Source organism: Callospermophilus lateralis, chromosome 8, assembly GCF_048772815.1.
Source record: "Callospermophilus lateralis isolate mCalLat2 chromosome 8, mCalLat2.hap1, whole genome shotgun sequence".
Classification (NCBI taxonomy): domain Eukaryota; kingdom Metazoa; phylum Chordata; class Mammalia; order Rodentia; family Sciuridae; genus Callospermophilus; species Callospermophilus lateralis.
In genome coordinates, this window is record NC_135312.1 from 42,349,804 (window position 1) to 42,376,070 (window position 26,267).

Here is a 26,267-nt window from a genome sequence, read left to right on the forward strand (position 1 = left end):
CAAAACCAAAACCAAAACCTTAAACAAAGCCTCTCCACTCCACGTTTTTTTTTTTTTTTTCTTTTGGGGCGGGGGGGGGGGGCAGGCTAAAAAGGCATTTCAGGTGAGAAAGAAAGTAAAGGGTATACGAAATTTCTCCTTAAAAGAATATTACTTTGTGCCAGGCATTAGGCATGATGGTCGTTGGCTGCATGATGCGGAAGTCAGGTTAGTCTCGGGACACCGCGGTCCCAGGCGGTTCCTCACTGCTCTCTCCACCTTCTGTACCGTGAGAGTAATTCCTCCACCCAAATCGTGCTTTCCGGGCTCAGAAGTGATCCGCTACAAGACCCGTCTAGGAACGTGCCCCTCAATCCTCCTTCTCACTGTTCTGAGTCCTTGCTGAAACAAGTTCTTTTCGTAACTCACAAAATGATCGCATTCCCCCCGTCCCCGCTTATAGTTTGAAATTTGGAAGGCATTTTACCCCAGAAGCTTAAAACTAAGCTTAATTAGCTAAGGTAAGGATGGGTAGAGAGTTAAAAAGATTCTGAAGGGTATTTTCGAGCGCTTTCGACTTGAGAGGCCGGTGACAATAGTTCTAAAGAATGGTCAAAGCCTGCACATTTTTCTTTTAACAGCTCTATTCTCATGCAAGCACGCCAGGGCTCCGGGTAACTTTTGTTGTTTGTTTATAAAAGAAATCGAGAGAGGGAGAGGGGCCCGCCCCTTTTCTGACCTAAGGGCAGGAGTGAGCGGCCTGGTGGATTAGGTGCGGCTCCCCCCTGGGCGCTCCCCTAGCTACCCGACCCAAGCCAGGAGCTCTGCCCTTCTCCGAGGGGCGGGGCGCGCCTAGCGGCCACGCGCGCGAACGGCAGAGGGGGCGTGTCCCGCGGGCACGCGCGGGCGGCGGAGGGGGCGTGTTCCGCAGGCGGGCGGCGGCGGCGCGGGCTGGTGCGCGGCACAGCGTCCTGTGCTGGAATGTGCGGCTCCCGCGAGCTCGCGGCGCAGCAGCAGGCCAAGCGCCGCCGAGGCCCCTGGCCCCAGACCCCGGCGGCAGCCCGGACGGCTGGGCGAGGGCTGGCGGCCTGAGCACTTTCTGCAGCCCCGCTCCTGGCCTTTAAGGGCCTCGACAGCCCAAGCGCCCAACTTTTTCCACCCCTCCCCCCTCCCCTAAAACTCCAACAACAAAGAAAAGTAGTCGGCGGAGGGGTGGCGACGCCGGGTCGCCAGTTCCCCCTCTCCAAGGAAGACCGGTAAGCGCGGCGCGGGGCTGGGGTCTCGTCCGGGGTGGGGGAGGGCCGGGCGGCAGCGGCGGCCGCGGGAGGGGGAGGGCGCGGAAGGACGCGGAGCGAGGCGCTGTCCAGGGCTGATTTGCAGATACTGTGGCTCCGGCGACGGCCGCCGCGCCGGGCGGGGGCGGGCGGCCGAGTGGGATCGGGTTACACGGCGGCGGCCCGGGGCTGGGCCGGGGGCGTTGATAGAGAGCTGCACGTCTCCGGGACCCCCTCCCCATTTGAGGAAGGCCGCCGCTTCCGCGCGGGCCCGCACGCCCCGCCAGTCTAGACTTTCAGGCCAAGAGCGGAGCTGCTCGGGGCCCTAGTCCTGAAACTTCCTCCTGATCTCCAGCCTCCGGGTCCCGCCGCAGCCCCGCGCCGGCCCGCCGCCCTCTGGGCCCCCTCCCCCAGCCTGTCGCTTCGCCGGAAGGCGCCGTTGAGTGCGGCGGGGCGGGTTGAGTCAGCCCCCGGGCTCGGGCGGTGCCGCCAGCGGGCTGGACAGCGATTTCTGCGCTCCGACTGCCCCGAGACGCGGCCCTGCGCGCCCGGCCGCCCGCGCTGGCAGGGCCGGGGCGCTTGTCCCGCCGGGCGCCGTGGGGGAGTGAAGTTAGCAAACTTCCGGGGCGCGGGGGCGGCCCGCGTGGGGCCCCCTCGCTCTCGGGTCCGCGCCTGCGGAGGGCGCCCGCGGAGCCTCCGCAGAGGGCGAGCCCGGCGGTCGGCGGAGCTCGGGCGCCGGCCACACGGTAACTTTCCGCCCTTTTCCCGGACTCGGGCCCGTGGGCCGCGGAGGGGGCTGGCTCTCTCGGGAAGGACTCAGTTGGGGATCGGAGCCCCGAGTTTGCTCACCTCCACCGTTTGAATTGGGGGAGCACAGGAAGAGGTTCAGGACGAGCGGTGGGGGCAACCCCGGTGAGTTGGTGGGCGAATGTGTGCAGGGAGCGGGCGGAGCGGTGAGGAAGCGAGAGCTCCCGAGTTTGCAGAGAGCTGCTTTGTGTTTGGTATTTTGAGAAAATGGCCGAATGCCTATTTCAGTTAGGAATGCCGCCGCCGAGGCAGGCGCCGGTGGCAGCAGCACATAGGAATTTCGTGCAACACGTTGGGCTTTCAGGCAGTGAGTGCCCAAACGGTCTTCCTGACAAATGTTAAAATTCCTGTAAGAGTCGTGGGTAGGGTGGGTTGGGGAATCTGGAAGGTCGATGTTGGGTTAAATTTCCGAATAGCTTGCGCTGTTAAGCCTTGGAACTGCTTTTGCCCTCCGTTTTCTGTGATGGCATTTGAGTCCAACTTTTGTTGGTGCAAATAACTAAACGGGTTTATACACTTGGGTGGAATGGATTGCTTTTTATGTTTCGGTTTAACTTTATTATTTAGTTCTGTGTCTTTGCTTTTTCTGATTTGCAGAAAGACACGGGCTGGAGACTAGCACCTTTTAGACTGGAAAGTAACTTGGTTAAGATCATTTAAAAACCCAACTTGTTTTCAGGAAGGTGATCTTGTAATGGCTTCCACTGGGCAAGTAGGCCAAGTCAAGCACAATGGAAGAAAGTTGCTGATTGTGGCGTTGAGTTGTGCGATTGTTTTATTAGGGGGTTTGAAAAAAAAATGTTAACCTTCATTTGTGAAGTTTCGAATAAACCAAACTTCCCTTTTCATAGGAAAAGAGGCCCATACTTTTTTTCCGCTTTTAAATGTGGGGAGTCATCAAAAAATTGAGACTAAGTGGTACTGTCTCACAGTTTTTTTTTCTTCTTTTTGAAGTTAGTTGCGTTCACATGAAATTCAATTAAATTGACCAGTTATTATAGGCTTCCTTCCAGACTTGTGTACTTATACATGCACAGAATGGCTTGTTAATTTCTTGGCTTTCTAATTCAGGCCATTGAAGTATTGAAGAGGAAAGTTGGAAGGAAAATAGTTTACTACTAGTGTGTTGGGTTTTTAAAAATATATTTTTTTCCCCTATAGTGGGAATCAGACATAGGGCACTACACATGTTGGGTAAGTGCTCTACCACTGAACTACGTTCAGCATGTTCGAACTCATACAGGTAAGAGACGTTTTCTAGGCCATAAATTTAACTCTTTTTCATTTTATTTTGAGAGGGTGTCATACCTGTGATTCTCTTGCCTTAAGTCCTGAGTAGTTGTTTTTACAGGCATATGCCACCAACACTGAGCTTAAACAGTTTTTAATTAACATTAAAAATGAGTGTAGGGTGCTGGCGTTGTGCCTCAGTGGTAGAGCATTTGCCTGGCACGCTTGGGGCACTGGGTTCGATTCTCAGCACCACATAAAAATAAACAAACAAAATAAAGGTATTGTGTCCACCTACAATAAAAATAATTTTTAAAAAATGATTGTAGGTTTCCCCACCACCACCAGGAAAAAAAAGTGTACTTGCCTGTCAGTGGTAGACCTAGTTGATGAATGAATTATGTTAAACAATTGGCAGAATTTTCTTTTTCTTTCTTTCTTTTTTTTTTTTTTTAAATATTTTATTTACATTTTAGTTTTTGGCAGACACAACATCTTTGTATGTGGTGCTGAGGATCGAACCCGGGCCGCACCCATGCCAGGCGAGTGTGCTACCGCTTGAGCCACATCCCCAGCCCCCAGAATTTTCTTTAGGGGTAGAGGAAGTTTGTGTGTGTGACTCAAGTAAGAGGATTGGGAATTAACAAAACTATTTTAAGGTTTGTTTTTAGAAGTTATCAAAACTCATTGAGTTTTGGAGATTATATTGAGAACTATGTAGTTTTCAGTTAGGAAGAATTAGAACTTTGGGGGTCATAGCCACTTGGGAGGCTGAGGCAGGAGGATTACAAGTTCCAGGCCAGCCTCGGAAATTTAGGGAGGACCCAAGCAATTTAGCCGGATCCAGTCTCAGAAAAAGCAAATGGACAGTATTAAATAATAAAATTAAAACTTTATGGGACCCAGTCTCACTGGGAATGTAGCTCAGTGTGATAAAGCACCCTAGGATTCAATCCCCCAGTACTATATCTCCCCACCCCCCCTCAAAAAAAAAAAAAAGAGCAGAATTAGAATGATGCTTTGGTTTTAGGCTCCTAAGCATTGTGCTTAAACTGTTGCTCTTGTGTTCTTTTTTGTTGTTGTTGTTCCTAATTCAGAATACAGTTATGGCTACCCAGGTGATGGGGCAGTCTTCTGGAGGAGGAGGGCTGTTCACCGGCAGTGGCAACATTGGCATGGCCTTGCCCAACGACATGTATGACTTGCATGACCTCTCCAAAGCTGAACTGGCTGCTCCTCAGCTTATCATGCTAGCAAACGTGGCCTTAACTGGGGAAGTGAATGGCAGCTGCTGTGATTACCTGGTTGGTGAAGAAAGACAGATGGCAGAATTGATGCCTGTTGGGGATAACAACTTTTCAGATAGTGATGGAGAAGGACTTGAGGAATCTCCTGAAATAAAAGGTGAACCTAATGGACTCGAAAACATGGAACTGAGAAGTTTGGAAGTCAGTGTTGTAGAACCACAGCCTGTATTTGAGGCATCAGCTGCCCCAGAAATTTACAGCTCAAATAAAGATCTTCCTAATGAAACACCTGGAGCAGAGGACAAATGCAAGAACTTGAAGACCAAACCCTTTCGCTGTAAGCCATGCCAATATGAAGCAGAATCTGAAGAACAATTTGTGCATCATATCAGAGTTCATAGTGCCAAGAAGTTTTTTGTGGAAGAAAGTGCAGAGAAGCAAGCAAAAGCCAGAGAATCTGGCTCTTCCACTGCTGAAGAGGGAGATTTCTCTAAGGGCCCCATTCGCTGTGACCGCTGTGGCTACAATACCAATAGATATGATCACTATACTGCACACCTGAAACACCACACAAGAGCTGGAGATAACGAGCGAGTCTACAAGTGCATCATTTGCACTTACACAACAGTAAGCGAGTATCACTGGAGGAAACACTTAAGAAACCATTTTCCAAGGAAAGTATACACATGTGGTAAATGCAACTATTTTTCAGACAGAAAAAACAATTACGTTCAGCATGTTCGAACTCATACAGGTAAGAGACGTTTTCTAGGCCATAAATTTAACTCTTGTTTCTGATTTCCAATTTGATGGTCTGCTAAATAGTGCTTCAGAAAAGGGTTGCAGGTTGCATCATTTCCTCTGTTTGCAACCTTGGACAAATTATTTATATTCTAAAAACTATTTCCCTAAATTAGACTGCTTTTAAGTTTGTAGATGTATGTATGTGACATTGAACACAGCTAAGATGTAGCATAGTTTCATAAAAGACTTGAGGGTTTATACAAAAGGAAAATCCAATAATTAATCTTCCATAGCAGCATTTAACAAAAACCTCACTTGTAAAAGCATTTGGTTTGTGGTATTGAGTTCCTAAGTGGAACAACTTGTCTTTATTCCGAAAATATCAGAATGTGAGAAATTAGAGGCTGGGGATATAGAGCACTTGTCTAACATGGCATCAAGTCCTTGGTTGAATCCCTTGTACCAATAAAAGCAGAACAAAAAAACCTAGAAAATTCTCCCTAAAACCATGAAATATAAGAAGTTAGGTTTTGTTTGTTTGTTTGCTTGAGATTCTAATGATTGAGCCCCCAAGAGTGCTCTAACACTAAGCAACATCCCCAGCCTTGAGGGGAGGCGGGGATTGAACCCAGGGTCACTTACCACTGAGCCATAGTTGCTTAGGGCCTTGCTGAATTGCTGAGGTTGGCTTTGAACTTGTGATCCTCCTGCCTCAGCCTCCCTGGAGTTTTTTATTTTGAGATAGGGTCTTGCTGAGTTGTCCAGGCTGGCCTAGAACTTGCAATTCTCCTGTCTCAGCTTCCCAAATCCCTGGGATTTCAGGTGTGCGTGACCATGTCTAGTGAGAAATTAGTTTTTAAAAGATGTATGAGATTTCTGATTGAAATCATTTTCCTAAGAAAACAAATGTGGATATAGAACTATTTTTTTGTTTCAGAAACAGTTATATTTACCATGTTCTAATGCATTCAGGATAAGAGAACATTTCTAGTCCCTAAGTACAACTCTATCAAGAATTAAGGAGGTTCTCCAGGGGTGGTGGTGCATTCCTATAATCACCAGTGACTGGGGAGGCTAAGGGTGGAGGATGGCAAGTTACAGGCCAGCTGGACAACTTGGACCCAGTCTTAAAATAAAAAATAAAATGGGCTGGGAGTGTATTCAGTGGTGGGGTACTCTTGGGTTAAATCTCTGATGTTACCTTCCCAGCCACTGGTATAACTAGGTGTAACTAGGTATAGCACGTGCTTACTTGGTATGCCTGAGGTCCTGGATTTGATCCCTAGCACTAAGAAGTGTTGAACTTTCTTAAAAATATGAAAAGTTGTCAGGGGAGTGGCCACATGCCTGTAATCCCAGCTACTTGGGAGGCTGAGGCTGGAGGATTACAGTTCAAGGCCAGTCTCCTTGTTAACTTAGCAAGACTGTGTCTCAAAAAAACAAAAGCAACTGGGGATGTAGCTCAATGATAAAACATCCCTGGATTCAATTTCCAGCCAAAAAGGAAAAACATTTCAGACTCCTCAGAAGTAAAGAAAATGCTAAGAAGTATGTACCCGTTATCTACTCTCAATGGTTTTCACTATTTTGTCACATTTGGCATGTTTGAGTTTTTTTTTTAAGTGGTCACTTTTTGGAATATATTCACTAATAACCTGAATTAATATATTACGGTAGAGAGTTGAATTCAACAGGTTTTAGTGTATTCAGAGTTGTGCAGCCATCACCCAAAATAGTCAGTTTTAGGACTTCTTTCAAACCCTCATCTTTAGCAGTCACTTCCCATTTCTCTCCAACACTGTTGATTATTCTCCTTCCTGTCCTCTCTTCTTTATTCTCTCCCTCCCTCCCTCCCTTGTACAGGGTATTGAATTTGGGGCCTCACACATGCACTGAACTGCATCCTCAACACCCTTTTTATTTTGAGAAAAAGTTTTGCTAATTTGCCCATACCTCAAACTTGGAATCCTCCTGCTAACTCTTCAGGTAGTTGAGATTATAGGCTGGCTCAAATTATTCACTTCTTTTTTTTTTTTTTTTGTACTGAGGATTGAACCAGGGGTGTTTACCAGTAAGCTACATGCCTTGTCTTTTTCATGTTTTTTAATACTGGCTATTGAACACAAAGGCTTAACCACTGAGCCACATTCCCAGCCCTTTTTATTTTATATTTTTTTTAAACAATCTCGATAAAATGCTTAGGGCCTCACTAAATTGCTGAAATTGCTGAGGCTGACTTTAAACTTGTGATTCTCCTGCCTCAGCCTCCTGAGCTACTGAGATTATAGGTGTGCACCACTGTGCCCAGCTTACTGTGGGGTCTCCATGTTTTTAAAAATGACATTAAAAAAATGTCTTTCACTATTGGTAGTTAATTTTCACATTCTTCCTTCCCTTTTCTTTTTGTTGTTTAACTTTTACATTTCTGTTTTGAGGCCTGATGACTGGTCTGAACAAAATGGATAAAGAGTAACCTAGTATTGTACTCTTTGGATAAGAGATGAAAAGGGGCTGTGGGGTGTTGTCTATATCAGGTTTTCTTTGTAAGGGTTAGCACCCCACACAACAGAATCCCATAGGTAAAATGGGGTTTAATTAAAACTTGCAGGTGAAATTCCATTACAATTACAATTCCATGTGCCCAGTGATACTTGCTAGTAATTCCTCTGAAGGCTGAGGCAAGAGGGTTGCAATTTCTAGGCCAGCCTGGACAATTTAGCCAGCCCCTGTGCCAAAATAAGGGCTGTGGATGCCATAATGGTGGGTGACTCATACAGTAATTCAGGGACTTGGGAGGCTGAGGCAGGAGACTCTTAAATTCTAAGCCAGCTTCTGCAACATAAAGAAACCCTGCCTCACAAAAAGGAAAAAAGGGCTGGAGATTAACTCATTTGTAGAGCACCCTGGGTTCAGTCCCCAGTACCAATAACAAAAGCCACAGAAATTCCAATGCAAGAAGGACCTCAAAGATTTCCAGGCCCCAGCAGATGTGTTGAAAGCTTTAAAATGTAGTCCAGGAAAAATTTTCTAGTCTTTGAAATTTGTTGTAAGCTGTGATGTCACCACGCTTTGAACCATTCCATTCAAAAGTAAAGTTCAGCTGGGTGTGGTGGCGTCCACCTGTAATACTAGCAACTTGGGAGACTGAGACAGGAGTATTGCAAGTTCGAGGCCAGTGGTGAGTGAGGCCCTTGCAACTTGGTGAGACCCTGTCTTAAAATAAAAATTAAGGGCTGGGGATATAGCTCAGTTGGTAGAGTGCTTACCTTGCATGCGCAAGCCCTTGAGTTCAATCCCCAGCACCACAAAAATAAAGTAAAAATTAAAGACTGGGCATGTGGCTCAGTGGTTAAGCACACCTAGGTTCAATCCCCAGTACCATGAATAAATGAATGAATAAATGTGAAGTTCAAACATTACAAAAATACATACTATAGGGGAGGGAAGTTATTTGGGAATCTTACTCCATTCATCACTTACCGGTATGTATTAGACAAAGGGTTAGACTAAACTAACCTCATCTACAATCAATCTTTTTGTAGTACTGGGAATTGAACTCAGGCCCTCACATTAGCTGAGCAAGCACTATACCACTGAGCTACACCCCCAGCCCCTCACCTTTAAACCCAAATACTGTATATACTTCATTCATAAGTACTTCATATTCATTTAACAGTTTTTCTGGAACTTCAGATTCTAATTTAAGATTGTTTATCTATAGAGTGCACTTATAGTCCAAGCTACTCAGGAGGGAGGATCATTGAAGCCAGAGAAGTTTCAGGTCAGCCAGGGCAACATAGCAAGACCCTTCTTAAAAGAACAAGCAAAAACTGATAATGTTGATCCCACAGGTAATGACTAACCTTAGAGATGTTGGGATACCAAACAATTTTGACAATTTCCCCCAAAAGCTAAAAATAAAAATTTTTAAATACATATTTTTAAAATATAAAGATATAAATAAAATATAAAACAGCAAATTTAACTTTGTTGATGTAAGAGCAGTTTTAGACAGGCAAAAAAATGGAATAAGGAGAGAACAGGAAGTTTTGCTGTTGGTGTGTGTTTCTTGTTTTTTGTTTTGGCGGTACTGGGGATTGAACCCAGGTCCTCATCCCCAGCCATGATGACTAATTTGTAATTACTGTATTTTATGCATGTACTGTATCACCTGTAACGGTTTCCCCTTTTTATATTTTTTTTTTTTTGAGGAAGGTGCAGTTCTGAGGATTGAGTCAGGGGTTTTACCACTGTGCTACGTTTCCAGTCCTTTTAATTTCTTTTCTGAAATAGGGTCTTCTAAATTGTTGAGACTGGTCTCCAACTTGTCATCCTCCTGCCTTATCCTTCTAATAGTTGGGGTTATAGCAAGGCACCACTGCACCTGACTTAACTTCAGTTTCTGTAGGGGGATCCTGGATATTTAACCCAGTGGTCTCTACAACTGAAGTACACCCTTGGTCTTTCCGCCCCCACCTCCGCGCCTATTTGAGTGAGACAGGGTCACTTCTAGTAACTAAGGTTGGCCTTCAAACCTGGAGTCCTCTTGTCTCAGCCTCCTGAGTCACTGGAACATCTTGCCTTTTTTTTTTTTTAATAGTGACTTTTTTTTTTTCCTGGTAGTTTGTGGCATGTGTCTATAATTCCAGTGATGGGAAGACTGAGACCAGGATCCCAAGTTGGAGGCCAAACTCATCAATTTATTTATTTAATTAATTAATTCATTTTTTTTTTTTTTTCAGCCTTAGCATTTCAGTGAAACTCTTGTCTCAAAAATAAAATGACTCCGGGGTCTTAGTGAGGTCTATAGTCTCCCTGGGTTAAAAAGTACTGCAAAAGGAGAAAAGTGATTTTCCCCTCCCCTCATATTTACTTTCATTGTGATCTCTTCCTCCATGGTACTTTTCTTTTTTTCTTTTACTTTTCTTTCTTTTTTACATTTTTTTAGTTTAATACATAAATTAAAGGATAATAGTTTGATTATATAAATTCTGAGAGTATATTGTATGAAATGTATCATTCTCAAAGTATGTTTATAAAAAATTCATCTAGAGTAGACAGAAAATGAGTGCTGGAATCATTTATTTCCTCTGTACTATTAGGTAGCCTAGTTCTCAGATTGACTTAATGAATTTATACCATTCTCACTGAGTGCACAGGGTTGGGCCCTTTTTCCTATGCTAATCTTGAACATTCCATTGGGGAACACTATATGGTAATAGTCATGTTTATAGTGAAAACCATAGATTTGAATGCTGTGCCTGAGGTCACATAGAAGGTCAGAAATCTCATTCTACAGGTAATTATCATTGTGGTGGGGAGGACAACTAGGGATTACTTTTTGTTTAAACTGACCTCTTACGTGAAAACTGTTAATTTTGCTTTTTTTTTTTTTTGAGTGGGGGTTGTACTGGGAATTGAATTTTATGATATTTAACCAGTTTACAAGTTCTAACTTAAAAGGTAACTTATTTGTTCCGTGTGTGTGACTGAAAAATCAGTGCTTAACTAAGCTTTCTAGAAGAGTAGGCTTTTGTTGTTGGTTTTTTGGTACTGTTGATTGACCTAGAGGCACTTAACCACTGAGCTACATCCCCAGCCCTTATTTTTATTTTGAGACAGGGTCTCATTAAGTTGCCTAGGGCCTTACTAACTTGCTGAGACTGACTGAAAACTAGAAATCCTCCTGCCTCAGCCTTGCTTTGGGTTCACTGGGATTATAGGTATGTCCCACCATGCCCTAGCTCTAGAAGAGTTATGTTTAGTTTATGCAATTGTACAGTATCCATATTCTTCTATATTAGAAATGACTTAAAAGTTCTAGTGACTTGGGAGGCTGAGGCCAGGAGCATTGCAAATACAAGGCCAGCGTGGGCAATTTAGCAAGACCCTATCCCCCCAAAAAAGTGAGGGGGGCTGGGGCTGTAGCTCTTTGGTAAAGTACCCCTAGGTTCAGTGCCCAGTAGGGAAAAAAAAAGCCCGGGGTGGGGTGGTGCAAGTTTATAATCCCAGCCTCTTGGCAGGGGAGTATTGCAAATTTGAGGCCAACCTCAGTAATTTAGGGAACTGTTTGGGATGTAAATATTTAAAAAAAGATGTAATTCAAAACAAAGCTAACAGAAAAAGAAAACATCTTTATAGATTAACATGAAAGATCACTTGAGGATAATAATTAAATCTTTTTTCTTTTTTCAAAAAAGCATTATAGGGAATTGAACCTGTGGCCAATGCATGTGTCGCAAAGCTACTTCACAGTTCTATTGTCCGTATTATTACTATTACTATTACTACTACACTTTGGTACTGAGGATTGAACCCAAGGATGCTTTGCCACTAAGCTATATCCCCATCCCTTTTTAAAGTTGCCCAGGTTGACCTCCAACTGGAATCTTCCTTCCTCAGCCTCTGGAGTGCTGGGATTATAGGTGTGCAACATAGCTCTTGACTATTTTTAATTGTTTTTTTCTTTTAACAGTACTGGAGAGGAATAGTCTTGGCATGCATATTCTTAGCTTATGCTGTACCACTGAGTTACATTCCCAATTTATAAGAGTACATGGCATTTTGTTATCTATACATCAGTTGGTGAATATTTTTTAAGTTTCATTTCTTTTGGCTATTAGGAATAATACTGCTATGAACATATTATACATGTATAAGTTTTGTGTGGATAGTTTTGTATTTCTCTTAGGTTATACCTAAGAGTGGAACTGCAGTACTGTATGTTATTTGTTTTTGTTGGCATTTATCCTTTCAGGAATTGCCAAGCTGTTTTCCAAAATGGCCTTGCAGTGAATGAGATCTCCAATTTCTTTATATTCTAAAACTCTCCAGTAATGTTAACCTAGGTTTGGTGGTGTACTCCTAATCCCAGCAACTCAGGAGACTGAGGCAGGAGGATCCCACAATTTCTAGGCCAGTCTGGACAGTTTTTTAAAGGAAACCCTATTTTATCAAAAAGGGGAAAAAAACCAGGGGCTGGGATTATAGCTCTGTGTAGAGCGCTTGCCTAGTATGTTGAGGCACTGGATTCAATCCTCAGCTGCACATAAAAATAAATAAATACAAGGTATAAAGAAAATGTATCTATTAAAAAAAAAAAAAAAAAAGGACTGAGGATGTAGCTCCACAATAGAGCTCCCCTGAGTTCTATCCCTGGTACTATCAGGGGTAAAACAAACAAACAAACAAAAAAACAACAAATTTTTGTATTTCTGGTTTTAGCCTATTCTTGTAAGAATGAAATCTTCATTTTTGCGTTTTTTTTTTTTTTCATTTGTTTTTGGCGCTGGGGATTTAACCTTGGGGCACTTTACCACAGAGCCATATCCACAGCCCTTTTTATTTTTTTATTTTGAGACAGGGTCTTAGTAACATGCCAAGGGCCAGGGCCTGGCTAGGTAGCAGAGGCTGGCCTCCAACGTGTGCTCCTCCTGCCTCAGCCTCCTTGGTTGCTGGGGTTATAGGTATGTGCCATTGCACTTGGATATCTATCTTGTGGTTTTGATTTTCTTTTCTATTGATATGCATTTCTTCACATGCTTTGGCTATTTATATATCTATGTAGAATACATTAACATTTTTTAAACTATCTTAATTCTTCCCTGGAATCAAGAGCTATAGGGGGATGGGGTGTGGGGTAGTCAGTTGTGGAGACCTTGATGGGAAGTTCTGGCGAGAGATGACTGTTTCCACCTTATGGGGTCCTCCATGTGGGGGCCTGGCATTTTGCAGAACAGCTTAGGTGTGGAAGCCTGATGGTCCTCGGCCCATTCTGGGCTTAGGGAAAATAGTGAACCCATCTGTACAGCATATAGGCTGCTTGTTTCTGAGCTTCGGTTTCCATATCTGAAAATGCACACAGGCCCCCCATGCACACAGGCAAAAGCGCCCATGACCTGTGGCTTCTGGCCTTTTTATTGAGTGGATGATCAATAAGTGAATATGTATTGCTTATAGAAGTAAAGGAGCAAAGAGAGAATCCAGGGGCTTGGGAAGCGCTGGAAGGGATCAGGAGCTCCAATGCAAATGAAAAACTCATTAGGATGAAGTGGGCATTGCTTCTTTCCTTCAGATGAGAGTTCTAGCCATCTCATTTAGGTAGACAAGTATACCCCAGGGGCATTGATAACCATTGTGGATTGATAACCAAAGGTTCTGTTCATCCATCTCTGCAGTAGTCAGTCCACCCACCCTCTTAAGCATCCACCCATGTATTCTCCAGCCTACTAGCTAATTACAATGGAATGGTCACTAGGAACATGTTTTTTGTCCATTTCCATTTTTAGTTTCATGCCATCTTTTCCTTGTCCTGTTTTTGTTGTGTAGGCAAAGTTAATAACTGATATCCCCCTCCCTCCATTCTGGGGATGGAACCCAGGGCCTCTGCATACCAAGGAAGTGCTCAAACACTGAACTGTGCCTCACAGGCTCAATAACGGATAGTTATTTAGGGCTTCACATGTGCGAAGTACAGTGTTAGATGCTGTACATATAATATCCAAATTCTCAAAATAGCTTTGCTGGTTGGTACATGTAATCTCAGGAACCTAGGATGCTGAGGCAAGAGGATCGCTCACAAGTTTTAGGCCAGCCTCAGCAATTTAGTGAGAACCTGCCTAAGAAGGGCTGGCGATGCAGCCCAGTGGTGGAGTGCCCCTAGGTTCAATCCCCAAGAATGCAAAGAAACAATCAAAAAACACCACTATAATGGGAATGAAGCTTCTGACATTTTTATACATGAGGAAACTGGAAATTGGGCTCCTAAGTAATTTGCCTAAGATCATAATTATTATCCTGAGGCTAATGAAAACAATTTTTCTTTATACTGGGGATTGAATCCAGCCACATTTTTATCTCTAAGCTATATTCCCAGTCCTAATTATTTTAAGGCTGGGTATTGCCAAGTTGCCCAGGGTTTCATTACATTGCTGAGGCTGGTCTCAAACTTGAGATCCTTGTACCTTAGCCTCCTAAAACACTGGGATCACAGGTATGGGCCACTGCCCTGAATAGCCCACATCCCCCACCCTCCTCCCTGTGTTGCGGATTGATCGTAAGGCCTTGCACATGTTAGGCAATTCTCTACCTCTGATCTTCAATCCCAGCCCATTTTATTTTATTTTGAGGTGGGGTCTCACTAAGTTGTTCAAGGCTGGACTTGACTCAATCATTCTGCCTTAGTCCCCTGAATAGCTGGAATTACAGGCATAGGCCACCATGTGCAGGGAGTATTAAATTACTATTATTATTGGTACTGGGGATTGAATGCAAGAGTGTGTAACCACTGAGCCATATCCCCAGCCCATTGTTGTGGGGGTTTTTTGGTTGTTGTTTTGAGATAAGAGTCTCACTATGTTGCTTAAGGGCTTGCTAAGTTGCTGAGGCTGGCCTGGAATTTGTGATCCTCCTGCATCAGCCTCCCAAATTGTGGGATTACAGGTGTGTGCCACTGCACCCAGCAAGTATTAAATTCTTTAATGATAAGTCACTGGGCTCTTAACTTCAGTTCTGACTTTATAATTTCTTTCAGAATTGGTGACATAGCTGTGTTATAAATGTAACGATCACCACATGCATTTTTAGTTTAAAGCAAGCTCATCCTCACTTGAATATTATTGTTTTAAGCCAGTGATTTCGAATGGTAGATTCATCATTTATAAGGATCAGAAAAAGTACCCAACTAGTAGCATCAGAATATTTGAGTAGAATTTTTTTCTTTTTGTTTTTGGTGCTGGGAAATGAACCCTAGGTTCAATTGCTAGAAAAGAGGAGGAAAAGTGTCTTTGTTATATAGTGGTCAGTAGTGAATATTGTTACATTGTTAGTGACAATGTATTTGCTCTACCACCAAGCTACACTCCCAGCTATCTATCTATTTATTTATTTTGGGGGGCAGGTTCTCTTTGAGTTGCTGAGGTTACCTTGAACTTACTATCCTCCTTCACTAGCCTCCTGAGACTCGGATTTCAGACATGCGCCACCATGCTATTGAACCCAGGGGCACTCAACTATGGAGCCACATCCCCACCCCTCTTTATTTTCTATATTGAAACAGGGTCTCGATGAATTGCTTAGGGCCTCACTAAGTTGCTGAGGCTGGACTTGCACCTGCAGTCCTCCTGCCTCAGCGTCTGTAGTTGCTGGGATTATAGGTGTGTGCCACCATACCTGGCAGAAGAATAATTCTTGTTAAATATTTTTCGATACATTAGTCAGATAATAGTTTAGTTTTTAATGTAATAATATTTGACATTGTGCCAGGTGTGGTGGCTCATACCAACAATCCCAGTGATTTAGGAGACTGAGACAGGAGAATATTGGAAGTTTGAGGCCAGCCTCAGCAATTTAGCAAGACTCTGTCTCAAAATAAGACAAAAAGGGCTGGGGATGTGACTCAGTGGTATGGGGGATGGGATATATATATTCACTAAAAATTGAAAAGGGCTATAAGAATTCAGAAAGCCAACAGTATTGTTTGTCAGCAAAGTTAAAATATATATATAGTAAATTCTAAAATGAACCATTTATATTTATGATGTTTGATAAGTTGAGGCTCTGCTAGAAATAAGAGGAAAAAAGTCTTTATTATATAGTGGTCAGTATTCATTACAGTATTGTTACATTGTTAGTGACAATGTATTTGACTTATTTTGTTATATTTGAAAACTGTTCATTATTATTGTTTTGCAGGAGAACGCCCATATAAATGTGAACTTTGTCCTTATTCAAGTTCTCAGAAGACTCATCTAACTAGACATATGCGTACTCATTCAGGTTGGTAGAAAATGGGAACTTTCCCACCATTTTCAGTAAGCTGATGTTATTTTTGTTAGAAAATACTATTATAAAGAAGTTCTTTTTATTATCATTTTTAGTATTGGGGATTGATCCTAGGGGTGCTTTGCCATTGAGCTACAGTCATCCCCAGCCCTTTTTTAAATTTTTTTAGACAGGGTTTTGCTAAGTTGCTGAGGCTTACCTCAAACTTACAATCCCCTGCATTAACCTCCCAAGCTATAGGCACCACCATGCCCAGCTTTATTTATTTTGAGACGGTATCAAAAATTGCCCAGGCTGGCCTCAAAATTGGTGATCCTCTAGGGTCCTCCTGACTCACCCTCCTGGTTTTTTTTCACTATGCCCAGCTTGCTTGCTTATTTGCTGTATTTTTGAGACTGTGTATTGAATCCAGGGGTGCTTTTTATTAGTGAGCTACATCTCCAGCCCTTTTTATTTTATTATTTTGAGTCAGGGTCTTGCTAAGTTTTTGAGGCTGCTCTTGAACTTGAGATCCTCCTGCCTCAGCCTCCCAAATTGCTGGGATTACAAGCATACACCACTGTGTCTGGCTTTAAATGGGGATTGTTAACCTGGATTCTGTGGGTGGGACTCCTGAAACTGAATATAATTTTTTTTTTCTATATGCATATATTTCTAGGAGGATTTTTTGTTTTGTTTTGTTGTTGTAGTACTGGGGGATGAAGTCAGGAATGCTTTACCACTGACCTACATCCCTAGTCTATTTTTTATTTTGAGGCAGAGTCTTGCCACATTGTTATGATTGGCCCCCTTCAGCCTCCCAAATAGCTGGGATTACAAGCATGTACCCCTACATCTGGGTTCTTCTAAATCTGAGCTATCAGGTTGTGCCCCTTAATCAGAATTTTTGTTTTATTACTTCTGAACACTTCCTGACTTCATTCTCCAAGAGTAACTTGGATTTAATATCAGGCTTGGTTAATGGTAGACATTGTGTCATGTGGATAGCTGTACTCTAGCCAACACATAAAATGTTTAAGTGCTTTATATAGGTTAATTCATCTTAGCTTTATAAATATTATTATGTTGTAAAGTTCTACTATTCTCATCTTACAGAAGGCAATATTAAGGCATTGAAGAAATATGGCCATTTTTCCTGTGAAATGTCTTCCCTTCTAGATGTTTGATTGCTTTCTCATGATGTCATTTTGCTTTTCTTCTGTCCCTTTTTTTTTTTTTTTTGAACTTAACATCCCTCTACCAGTGAGGTACATCCCCACCCCTTTTCAATTTTTGAGACAGGGTCTCTTAAGTTGCTGAGGCTGGCCTCAAAATTGCAATCCTCTTTCCTTAGGTTCTGAAGTTCCTGGGATTACAGGGGCGTCGTCTGTCACTGCGTTCAGCTTCTTTGTATTACTTGTAAATTGAAAAGTAAATGCTTGATATCTACCTTGGGATGTGTTTAATCTGAAGCCACATCTAGTGGACCCATTGTGATGAAGGGTCACTGGGTTAGGATGATGACACTTGTGTCCTTTTTGTATAAACTCATTAAATGTTTATGGTGTCTTTTAAAAATTGATAGTATATTTTATTGTTTAGGAAATAATGACAGGAAAAAGTCTACCTACTCAGTAAATACATAATCTTTTTCTTATATACTTTAAATATGGAATTGTTTAAATTCATGGATACAAAACCTTTAGATATAGAGGGTTGATCGCTTTATTTTATTTATTTATTTTTTGTATAGGAATTGAACTTAGGTGCTTAACCACTGAGCCACAAGCCCAACCCATTTTGGGCAGGGTAGGGGCTTACTGGGGATTGAACTTGGGACACTTGGTCACTGAGCCACTATATCCCCAGCCATATTTTGTATTTTATTTAGAGAGGTCTCACTGAGTTGCTTAGTGCCTGGCTTTTGCTGGGGCTGGCTTTGAATTCACTGTCCTCCTGCTTCAGCCTCCTAAGCCACTGGGATTATAGGAATGTGCCACCACGCCCCACCCCAACCCATTTTTGGGATAAGGCTCTTTTAAAAAAAATTTATTTTTTTATTTATGTATCTTTTGTTTTAGGTGGACACATTATTTTGTTTTTATGTGGTGCTGAGGATCAAACTCAGTACCTCATGATGCATGCTAGGCGAGCACTCTACCACTGAGTCACAACCCTAGCCTAAGATAAGGGTCTTGCTAAATTGCTTAGGGCCTTATTAAGTTGCTCAGGTTGGTTTTGAACTCGTGATCCTCCTAAAACAGCCTCCTGAGCTGCTGGGATTATAGGTGTGCACCACTGCATCTGGCTATATAGTTTACATTTTATAATTATAATCTTCAGTATTAACCTAGGAGGCCATATTAGCTTTCTGCTGCCTGTTTATGGTGTCTTGTGTACCTGCTGAGTTAGTATCTTTGCATGACACAAATATATTTGAATTTACCAGATGTTTGGTATTTTACTTGTTTTTCTTTTTTGTGATACTAGGGGTTTAATCCAGGGGTGATCCATCACTGAGCTACACTTCACCTTTTTTTTTTTTTTAAAGGGGGGGGCTGGGGGATGTTGCTCTGGTAAAGTGAGTACCGCTGGTTTAATTTCTAGTATCAAAATAAAACCAAGAAAACAACTCTTCCCTCTTTTTTTGTGATGTCCTGGGGATGGAACCAGACATGTATGCTAGCTAGGCAAGTGCTGTACCAATGTGATTCATCCCCAGCAATTTTTTTTTAATTATTTAGACAGGGTCTTGTTAAATTGCCTAGGCTGGCCTCAAACCCAGTATCTTCTTGGCATCAGCCATTCGAGTGGGTGGGATTACAGAGTGGGTGGGATTTCAGGCATGCCCCACCTGGCCTAACTGTATCTACATATGTTAAGGAAATGTTGTCTCCATTTAGATCATTCATTGGAGTGGACCCTATAGGGTCAACTATAGAGTAGCATGTTGTGGAAACCACATTATTCTGACATTAAAAAGAGTTGTCTAATTAGTGACATCTAATCTGACATACCTGGAGAAGTGTGTTTTTGTGATTTAGTATTATATAATAATTTTCTAATCATGGAAAGCCTAACATTTACATGGTTTTGCTATATTTCTGAATTTTTGCTTTATGAAAAACTTATAAGATTGATATGAATTTGAGAATGTTTGAGAGATGAATTTTCATAAATGTTAATTTCCATTTCTCTACTATGCATTCCATTGGACCAGTGGGGTATGGATACCATTTGATAATATTTACTAGAAAGTGATCTAGATGGGTATGTATTCAGGTAGAATGTGTTATTCTTATGCCTTTAATTTGGGTTATGGGGGTGGTTCTGGCTTTGTATGTATCTATGATTATGACTGTTTGCTTGTGTTACAGTATCTATTTGTATGCGGCTTCTCGTGTATCTAGTTTTAAGTGCCCATTTTATAGAAAAGGTGAGAGAGGAAAAAAATCACAGAAGTTTTCTGAATAATTACCTTAGCTATATTTTTACTTTAAAATAGCAGCTTTGGCATTAGAAAGCATGCTGAGTAAAACTTACTGAGCTCTTGCCGTAATGAACAAAAGTTTAAATTTCAAGAGAAAACCTTTTCCTCTTTATGTTAGGCTACAGCAGAATTTTAAAACCTCTGTACTTAGGGTTTGGGAGTGTTTCCCAGAGTAAAAGATATTTCTCCCAAGATTTATCTTAGAAATGTGTGGGAATTTTATAATGTACTCCGTATACATTTGTTTTCCCTTAACAAAAAAGTTTAGAATTATTTTCTCTTGAGTGACATTGCCTCAAAATTAACATCCACCCTCCCAGTTGAGTTTTTTCTAGTAATTCCATTTCTTGATGAATGTCAGTTGTTTAATGGTGCTTCAGAGCCTTAACTTTATGGAACTTTTTTGAGGGGTGGGGTACTGGGGATTGAACCCAGGGGTACTTAACCATTGAACTACATCACCAGCTCTTTTTAATTTTTTAGTTTGAAACAGGGTCTCACCAAGGTGCTGAGCCCTTCACTTAAGTTGAACTTAAGATTATTCTGCCTCAGCCTTCTAAGTCAGTGAGATTATAGGCATGTGCCATTGTGCCCAGCTTTATGGAACATTTTTTGAAGATGATGGTGGACAGATAATTTATGCCTAATTTATTCTTCTATTGGTTTGAGAATCAGTGTCAAGGGATAGAGAAAAGCTGTACAAATAAATACAGTAAATGCAAGGTGCATGATACATTCTTTTCAATAGTGTTTGTGATTATTTTATATGTACAATTTCTTATGAGCATATTTAAATCTTGAATTTGTTTTAATCTGTCTTCTAACATCTCTTATTTATCTTTAGGTGAGAAGCCATTTAAATGTGATCAGTGCAGTTATGTGGCCTCTAATCAACATGAAGTAACCCGCCATGCAAGACAGGTTCACAATGGGCCTAAACCTCTTAATTGCCCCCACTGTGACTACAAAACAGCAGATAGAAGCAACTTCAAAAAACATGTAGAGCTACATGTGAACCCACGGCAGTTTAATTGCCCTGTATGCGACTATGCAGCTTCCAAAAAGTGTAATCTACAGTATCATTTCAAATCTAAGCATCCTACTTGTCCTAATAAAACAATGGATGTGTCAAAAGTGAAATTAAAGAAAACCAAAAAGCGAGAGGCTGACTTACTTGATAACAGTACTACCAATGAAAAAACAGAAACAGAGCAAACGAAAATAAAGGGGGATGTAGCTCTAAAGAAAAATGAGAGGTCTTTAAAAGTGGAGAAAAAAGATAATGTTTCAAAAGAGAAAAAACCTTGTAGCAATGTTTCAGTGATTCAGGTCACTACCAGAACTCGCAAGTCAGCAACAGAAGCTAAAGACATGGATGTGCATACAAGAAATAATTCAGAAAAATCCTGTAAAGCCAAGAAAAGCAAAAGGAAGATGGAAACTGAAGCCCATTCCATGCATGATCCTGTGAATGATGAGGAATCTATGACAAAAAAGAAAAGGAAGATAGAAGGTAAATCCAAAAATAGTCAGGAAGTACCAAAGGGTGATAACAAAGTGGAGGAGAATAAGGAGGAGAATAAAAAACAAAATACCTGCGTGAAAAAAAATACAAAGAAGAAAACCCTAAAAAATAAACAAAGTAAAAAAAGCAGCAAGCCTTCTCAGAAAGACACCTCTCAGAAGGAACCTGTTCAAAAGGAGACTAGTCAGAAGGGGCCTGTTCAAGATGTTCAGAAGGGGCCTCTGCAGATAGAGTTGCCTCTACCCGTGGAACCTGTTCAAGAAGAGCCTGCTCACATGGAGGTGGTTCAGAAGGGGCTTGTTCAAGTAGAGCCTGCTCAGGTGGAAGTGGTTCACCAGGAGTCTGCTCACATGGAGCTGATCCCTCCTATGGAGACTGTCCACATGGAGGAGGTTGTTCACAAGGGGCCTTCTCACGTGGAGCTGCCCACTCCTGTGGAGTCTGCTCATATGGAAGAGGTTCAGAAGGGGCCTGCTGAGATGGAGCTGCCCTCTCCTATGGAATCTCCTCTTACAGAGGATGTTCAGAAGGGGCCTCTGCAGATAGAGTTGCCTCTACCCATGGAACCTGTTCAGATGGGGCCTGTTAACATGGAATCTGTTCAGATGGAAGTTGTTCAGAAGGAGCCTGCTCAGATGGAGCTGTCTCCTCCCATAGATCCTCCTCTTCACAGTGAGCCAATTCCCAAAAAGACTTCTCCCCGAAAAGATAACAGAAAGGAAAGGTCCAATATGCAGAGTGAAATGACACGTAAGGAGCAAGTCCTTATTGAAGTAGGCTTAGTGCCTGTTAAAGATAGCCAGATTCTAAAGGAAAATAAAAGCACACAGGAACTTTTGGCATCAACACCACCACTGCCAAAGGAAGACTTAAGAGAGGAGGAGTCAGAAGACCAAAAATTACTCTCAGAAGGTGAAGGAAACAAAGAAGACCCTCTTCTGAAAGTAGGAACAGAAGAAGCAGAGAAGAGTGTAGCCGATTCCTGTACCAAGGAATCTAGTACTAGTGTTTCATCTTCTGGACAAAAGTTGAGTATGCCAGGGGGTGAAACTTTAGCTGATAAGCATCAGACTGACTCAGCTATGCTTTGTGAAGTGGAAATGGACACTGATCATAACCCAGCAGAGAATCTCCCTGATAAAGACTCAGCAGTTGGAGAACCAGTTTCACCATTGCTTCTTCCCCCACCAATAGACGAACATGAAGCAGTGTCCCAAACTGTGCTGGCTTCACCTCCTGTTACTGTGGCAGTAAATGAGTCTCAGGAAATTGATGAAGATGAAGGTATCCACAGTCATGATGGAAGTGACCTAAGTGACAACATGTCAGAGGGTAGTGATGATTCTGGATTGCATGGGGCTCGTCCAGTTCCACAAGAAGCTAGTACAAAAGATGCAAAAGAAGCCTTGGCAGGCAAAGGGACTGAGGGAGATTTTGTTTGCATCTTCTGTGATCGTTCTTTTAGGAAAGAAAAAGATTACAGCAAACACCTCAATCGCCATTTGGTTAATGTGTATTTCCTTGAAAAAGCAGCTAAAGGGCAGGAGTAATTAAAGATTGGGACAAGGTTCCAGTTCTTAGTTTGTAAGAGCTATTAATTTTTATATTCATTTATAATAGTAGAAAAACCTTTTAAGATTGCTTTAATTAGTGTCGAGTATTGATTTTTAAGAGGCATCCTTTTCCTTAGGACTTCATATATACCTATTGATTGTTGTATAAATTTTAGCAAATCCAAGGGAGTTAGTGTACTAAAAACCAGCAGATACCTAAATCTATTTAGCTTATGTTCAATTGAAATGAGAAGGCCATGATGATATAATAGCATTCTATTGCTTTGTCCATTTACAACTTGTCATTTTTTTTCTCCGTGTCTGTCTTCTATCACTTTAGTTTACTTTTCCTTTTTTATTTAGCTCTATAAAAATTGGCTTAATAGCAAATTACTTGAACAATTTGCCTGCTTTATATAAAGTTAGCACTTTAAGATTTCTTTAGAGATGAAAAAAGACATTTAAATTGAAGAAAAATTAGCCCAACAGTGGACATTGTATCAGTCCAGGTATTTACTTCCTGAGTTTTGATCAATATTTTGTGTTGTCATAAAAACAGTGATTTTGGTGTTTTTTTTTTTTTTTTTTTTTTTTTTTTTTGGTGCTTTAATGGCTTAAGATGTTGCACATTGTTTTTGTTTTTTGTTTTTTTTTTTAACCTATGCAGTTATATTTTTCTAGAAATAGCATTTGTGTTGAGCAGTAACACTTTATACATATATATGCATGTTTATTTTGGCCTCGTCAGAGGAATATTTTTAGGCTTGTTTGCAAAAGGGCAGTTTTTATTTTCTTTGCTGCAATTGTCTTTTTTGCAGAATAATAGTGTGTGCAAGTTTGTGAGCAAATGAAACATGCAGGTTCAATCCATTCATTATGATTTTCATATCTTATACCTATGCCAGAATCTGTATTTCACATTAAGTTATTTATTTTGAATGAATATAGTAAATTCACAGCTCTCTTTCTTGATTTTGCAATAAATAAACCAAGAGGTTTTCATTTTTAAAACACATTTTTATCTCAAATACCAACCATCAGTTACATTATTTTTTAATTTTTTTTTGCCTGTTATGGTACAGTTACTTCTTAACTGTAATATTATCTTTGGGGAGAACCTTTTCTCTTAAATGGTTGGTGTCCATGTAGCTACTTAGCTAAATAAAGAACTGTAACTGAGATTTGGAAATTGCAAACCTAGAATTAGGAGACATAATCATTCCTTCAAGTTGTATGGGACATCACTTGTGAGATTCCAAAGCCATAGCTATTATACAGCAAATCTAGAATGAGAGATGGCGTGAGTTCTGGCAAGTCAGCTGCAGCTTCCTGTGAATACAGTGAAGAAGGCTGGTGAACTTCAGTACAGTCCAGATTTTAAAAATCATACTTTCTCAGGGATCTCCACAAACTAGTGGGTGTCCTGGCTGTCCCTATGACAGCCTCTTCTACAGGTGAGGCCTCAAGTGAATTGCAGCTATCCTGATGTGCCTGTAGGGGCACTTTGTATGAAAAAGGGTGTGTACTCCAAAACTGTTCTGTAGGTTCTTTGGCCATTTGCCAGAGAGTATGAAAGAATCCAACATAGGATTTTTATTAACGTTAGGAGTTCATTTCAGTAAAATAAAGTATGATCCCAATAGGGAATCTTGAATTCCAACCTCCCATGTTCTATTTTGAAATAACCCCCTTCATGAATATTTTGATAATTTTCTTTTACCTGGTGATCTCTTTGAGGTAGGTTTCAGATTTTGGCAGTACAACATGAAAGATTAGGACAAGCATTAATGTATGGGTGGAAAACTTGTTAATCTGAGAGTGAAGTTTGAGTTAAAAGTTGCTCAAACTTGGAATTGACTGGGAGGCCAAAGAATTTTAAGAAGATTCTCTCAAGACATGAGTAAGTTGTGTGATAACGGTGTGTTTGGCGTGTATGAATGGGAATTTATAAATGTTGAATTATAGGCTCCGACAATCATTGTCAGCAGGAGATCAAGCTGCAAATATTTATGTTTTAAACCTTAAATTATACAGCTAGTTAAGTCTTCCTAACAACTAGTTTTTAATGTTAATGAGCACATTTTACCTAAGTTACCTTTTACATTATATTGAAAAAGATTCATTTTAAGCACAGATTAGAGATTGGGAATCTGCTTGGGGAAGAGGTCTTTCTGGATTCTTTCATACTGTAAAGGAAAGAAATTTGCCTTCTGGGGAATTGAACTAATTTCTAATCTAGCCTTTAAGACTAGAATGCTGAAAACAAAAATATGAAGGAAATTAAAACCCCTTATTAAGTTGATGTGTAAAAACATTGTTACTGGAAATTGATTGGGACTTGAGGCCTTTCTTCCAGAAAACAAGGACTTGATTATCAGGCCTATATTAGGTCCTGAACCTTAATGCCATGTATTTGTACTTTTAAAAATTGTTTCAATGAAAAATATATTAGTAATTGGAACTTCTGGTCCAGTTGGGAGTTCTTCTATTTGAAAAATGTGATATTTGCATGGAACTGTTTGAATCTTTGTATTTTCTAGTGCCCTCCCCACAATAGAATTGAAGCTAGAACTTTCTCTTTTGATAAAGGAACAATAAACATGTTATTTGTAAATTGGTATTTAGTAACTAGTGGTAAACTTGAAATACTAGAATGCATTATAAGCCTAATCCTAGGTAGTCATGAAAGTCTAATTATTTTTGAACCTGTATTCCCATTGGTTTCCAATATATTTAAGTTATATTTTTCCTCTTTATCAGAGCTGCTTCTTATTTGGGGCTACTTTTATTTTTATTGAGGTGTCATTCATAAGGAGCTAAAATGTTTTGATAAGGCTTCTTATAACTGTAGCTGGATGTTTTGCTCTAGTCTTCCAAGAAGGGCCATTTTATTTTTTAGAGTAGTCACTTATAATGGCATGTGGTCATTGACTTTGGGGGCCGTTTGCATTGCATGCTGATACAAATTAAAACCCCAATTAACCTCATCACATGTCACCCCATGAATGTTGAAGATGGAAGGAATACCTTGCCTGTAGTATACTGTCACTTCTGGACTGAAAAGCTGGGGGAGGAAATTTACTTTGCATATATCAAAAAAACTTAAAGCCAGTGTGTCAAGTTCAATTGTTGACCTCAGCAGATGAAGTGAGATGATAGTGTTAATTCAGATTTAAGAAATTATCTGAATCTTGGTTTGTGTAGATTTATAATCTACATACTATGTTAATTAAATCAGATAGCTTTTACAGTACCACATGTGTACATAGGCACCCTCCCATCCCCTTCTGCATCCATTAGTTACTGAACTTTCTGAACTGGCATTGTAACATAACAACAATGTTTTGTTGCACCAATTTTATAAACTTTTACAGTGCAATACGTGTTATTTTTCTGAGGCAAACCAAAGGTATATTTCTCAAGGTTCTTGCTGCTTTCTTTAGCAGCATTTGATGGCGGATCTTTTATATACATTTGTAATAGATAAAAATAAGCCAGATTGCAAATTCTTTTTAAAATCTTAAACCATGTACCAAGTTTTTGGTTGAAATTGTGTAGGATAAGTTAAACTTAAATTGCATTCTATTAACCAATGTGAGTGTATTTCTGTAAGCATAGTTATGTTGAAATAAAGTTTTAAAAAGCATGATGCCTTTG

The 26,267-nt window shown here is 40.9% G+C and overlaps 1 protein-coding gene across 2 annotated transcripts; it reads left to right on the forward strand.

The window, feature by feature from the left end:
- Nucleotides 1-979: 979 nt before the first annotated feature.
- On the forward strand, nt 980-26,219 carry Rest (RE1 silencing transcription factor). Of its 2 annotated transcripts, none has more exons than XM_076864639.2 (4): nt 980-1,235; nt 4,388-5,291; nt 15,974-16,057; nt 20,377-26,219. In XM_076864639.2, exons 2-4 carry the CDS (start codon nt 4,397-4,399, stop codon nt 22,605-22,607), a joined length of 3,210 nt encoding a protein of 1,069 aa, XP_076720754.1. In that variant the 5' UTR covers nt 980-1,235; nt 4,388-4,396; the 3' UTR covers nt 22,608-26,219. The 2 variants fall into 2 exon arrangements, with proteins under 2 accessions (XP_076720754.1, XP_076966336.1); XM_077110221.1 differs by lacking the exon at nt 980-1,235 and adding an exon at nt 2,133-2,165.
- Nucleotides 26,220-26,267: the final 48 nt, after the last annotated feature.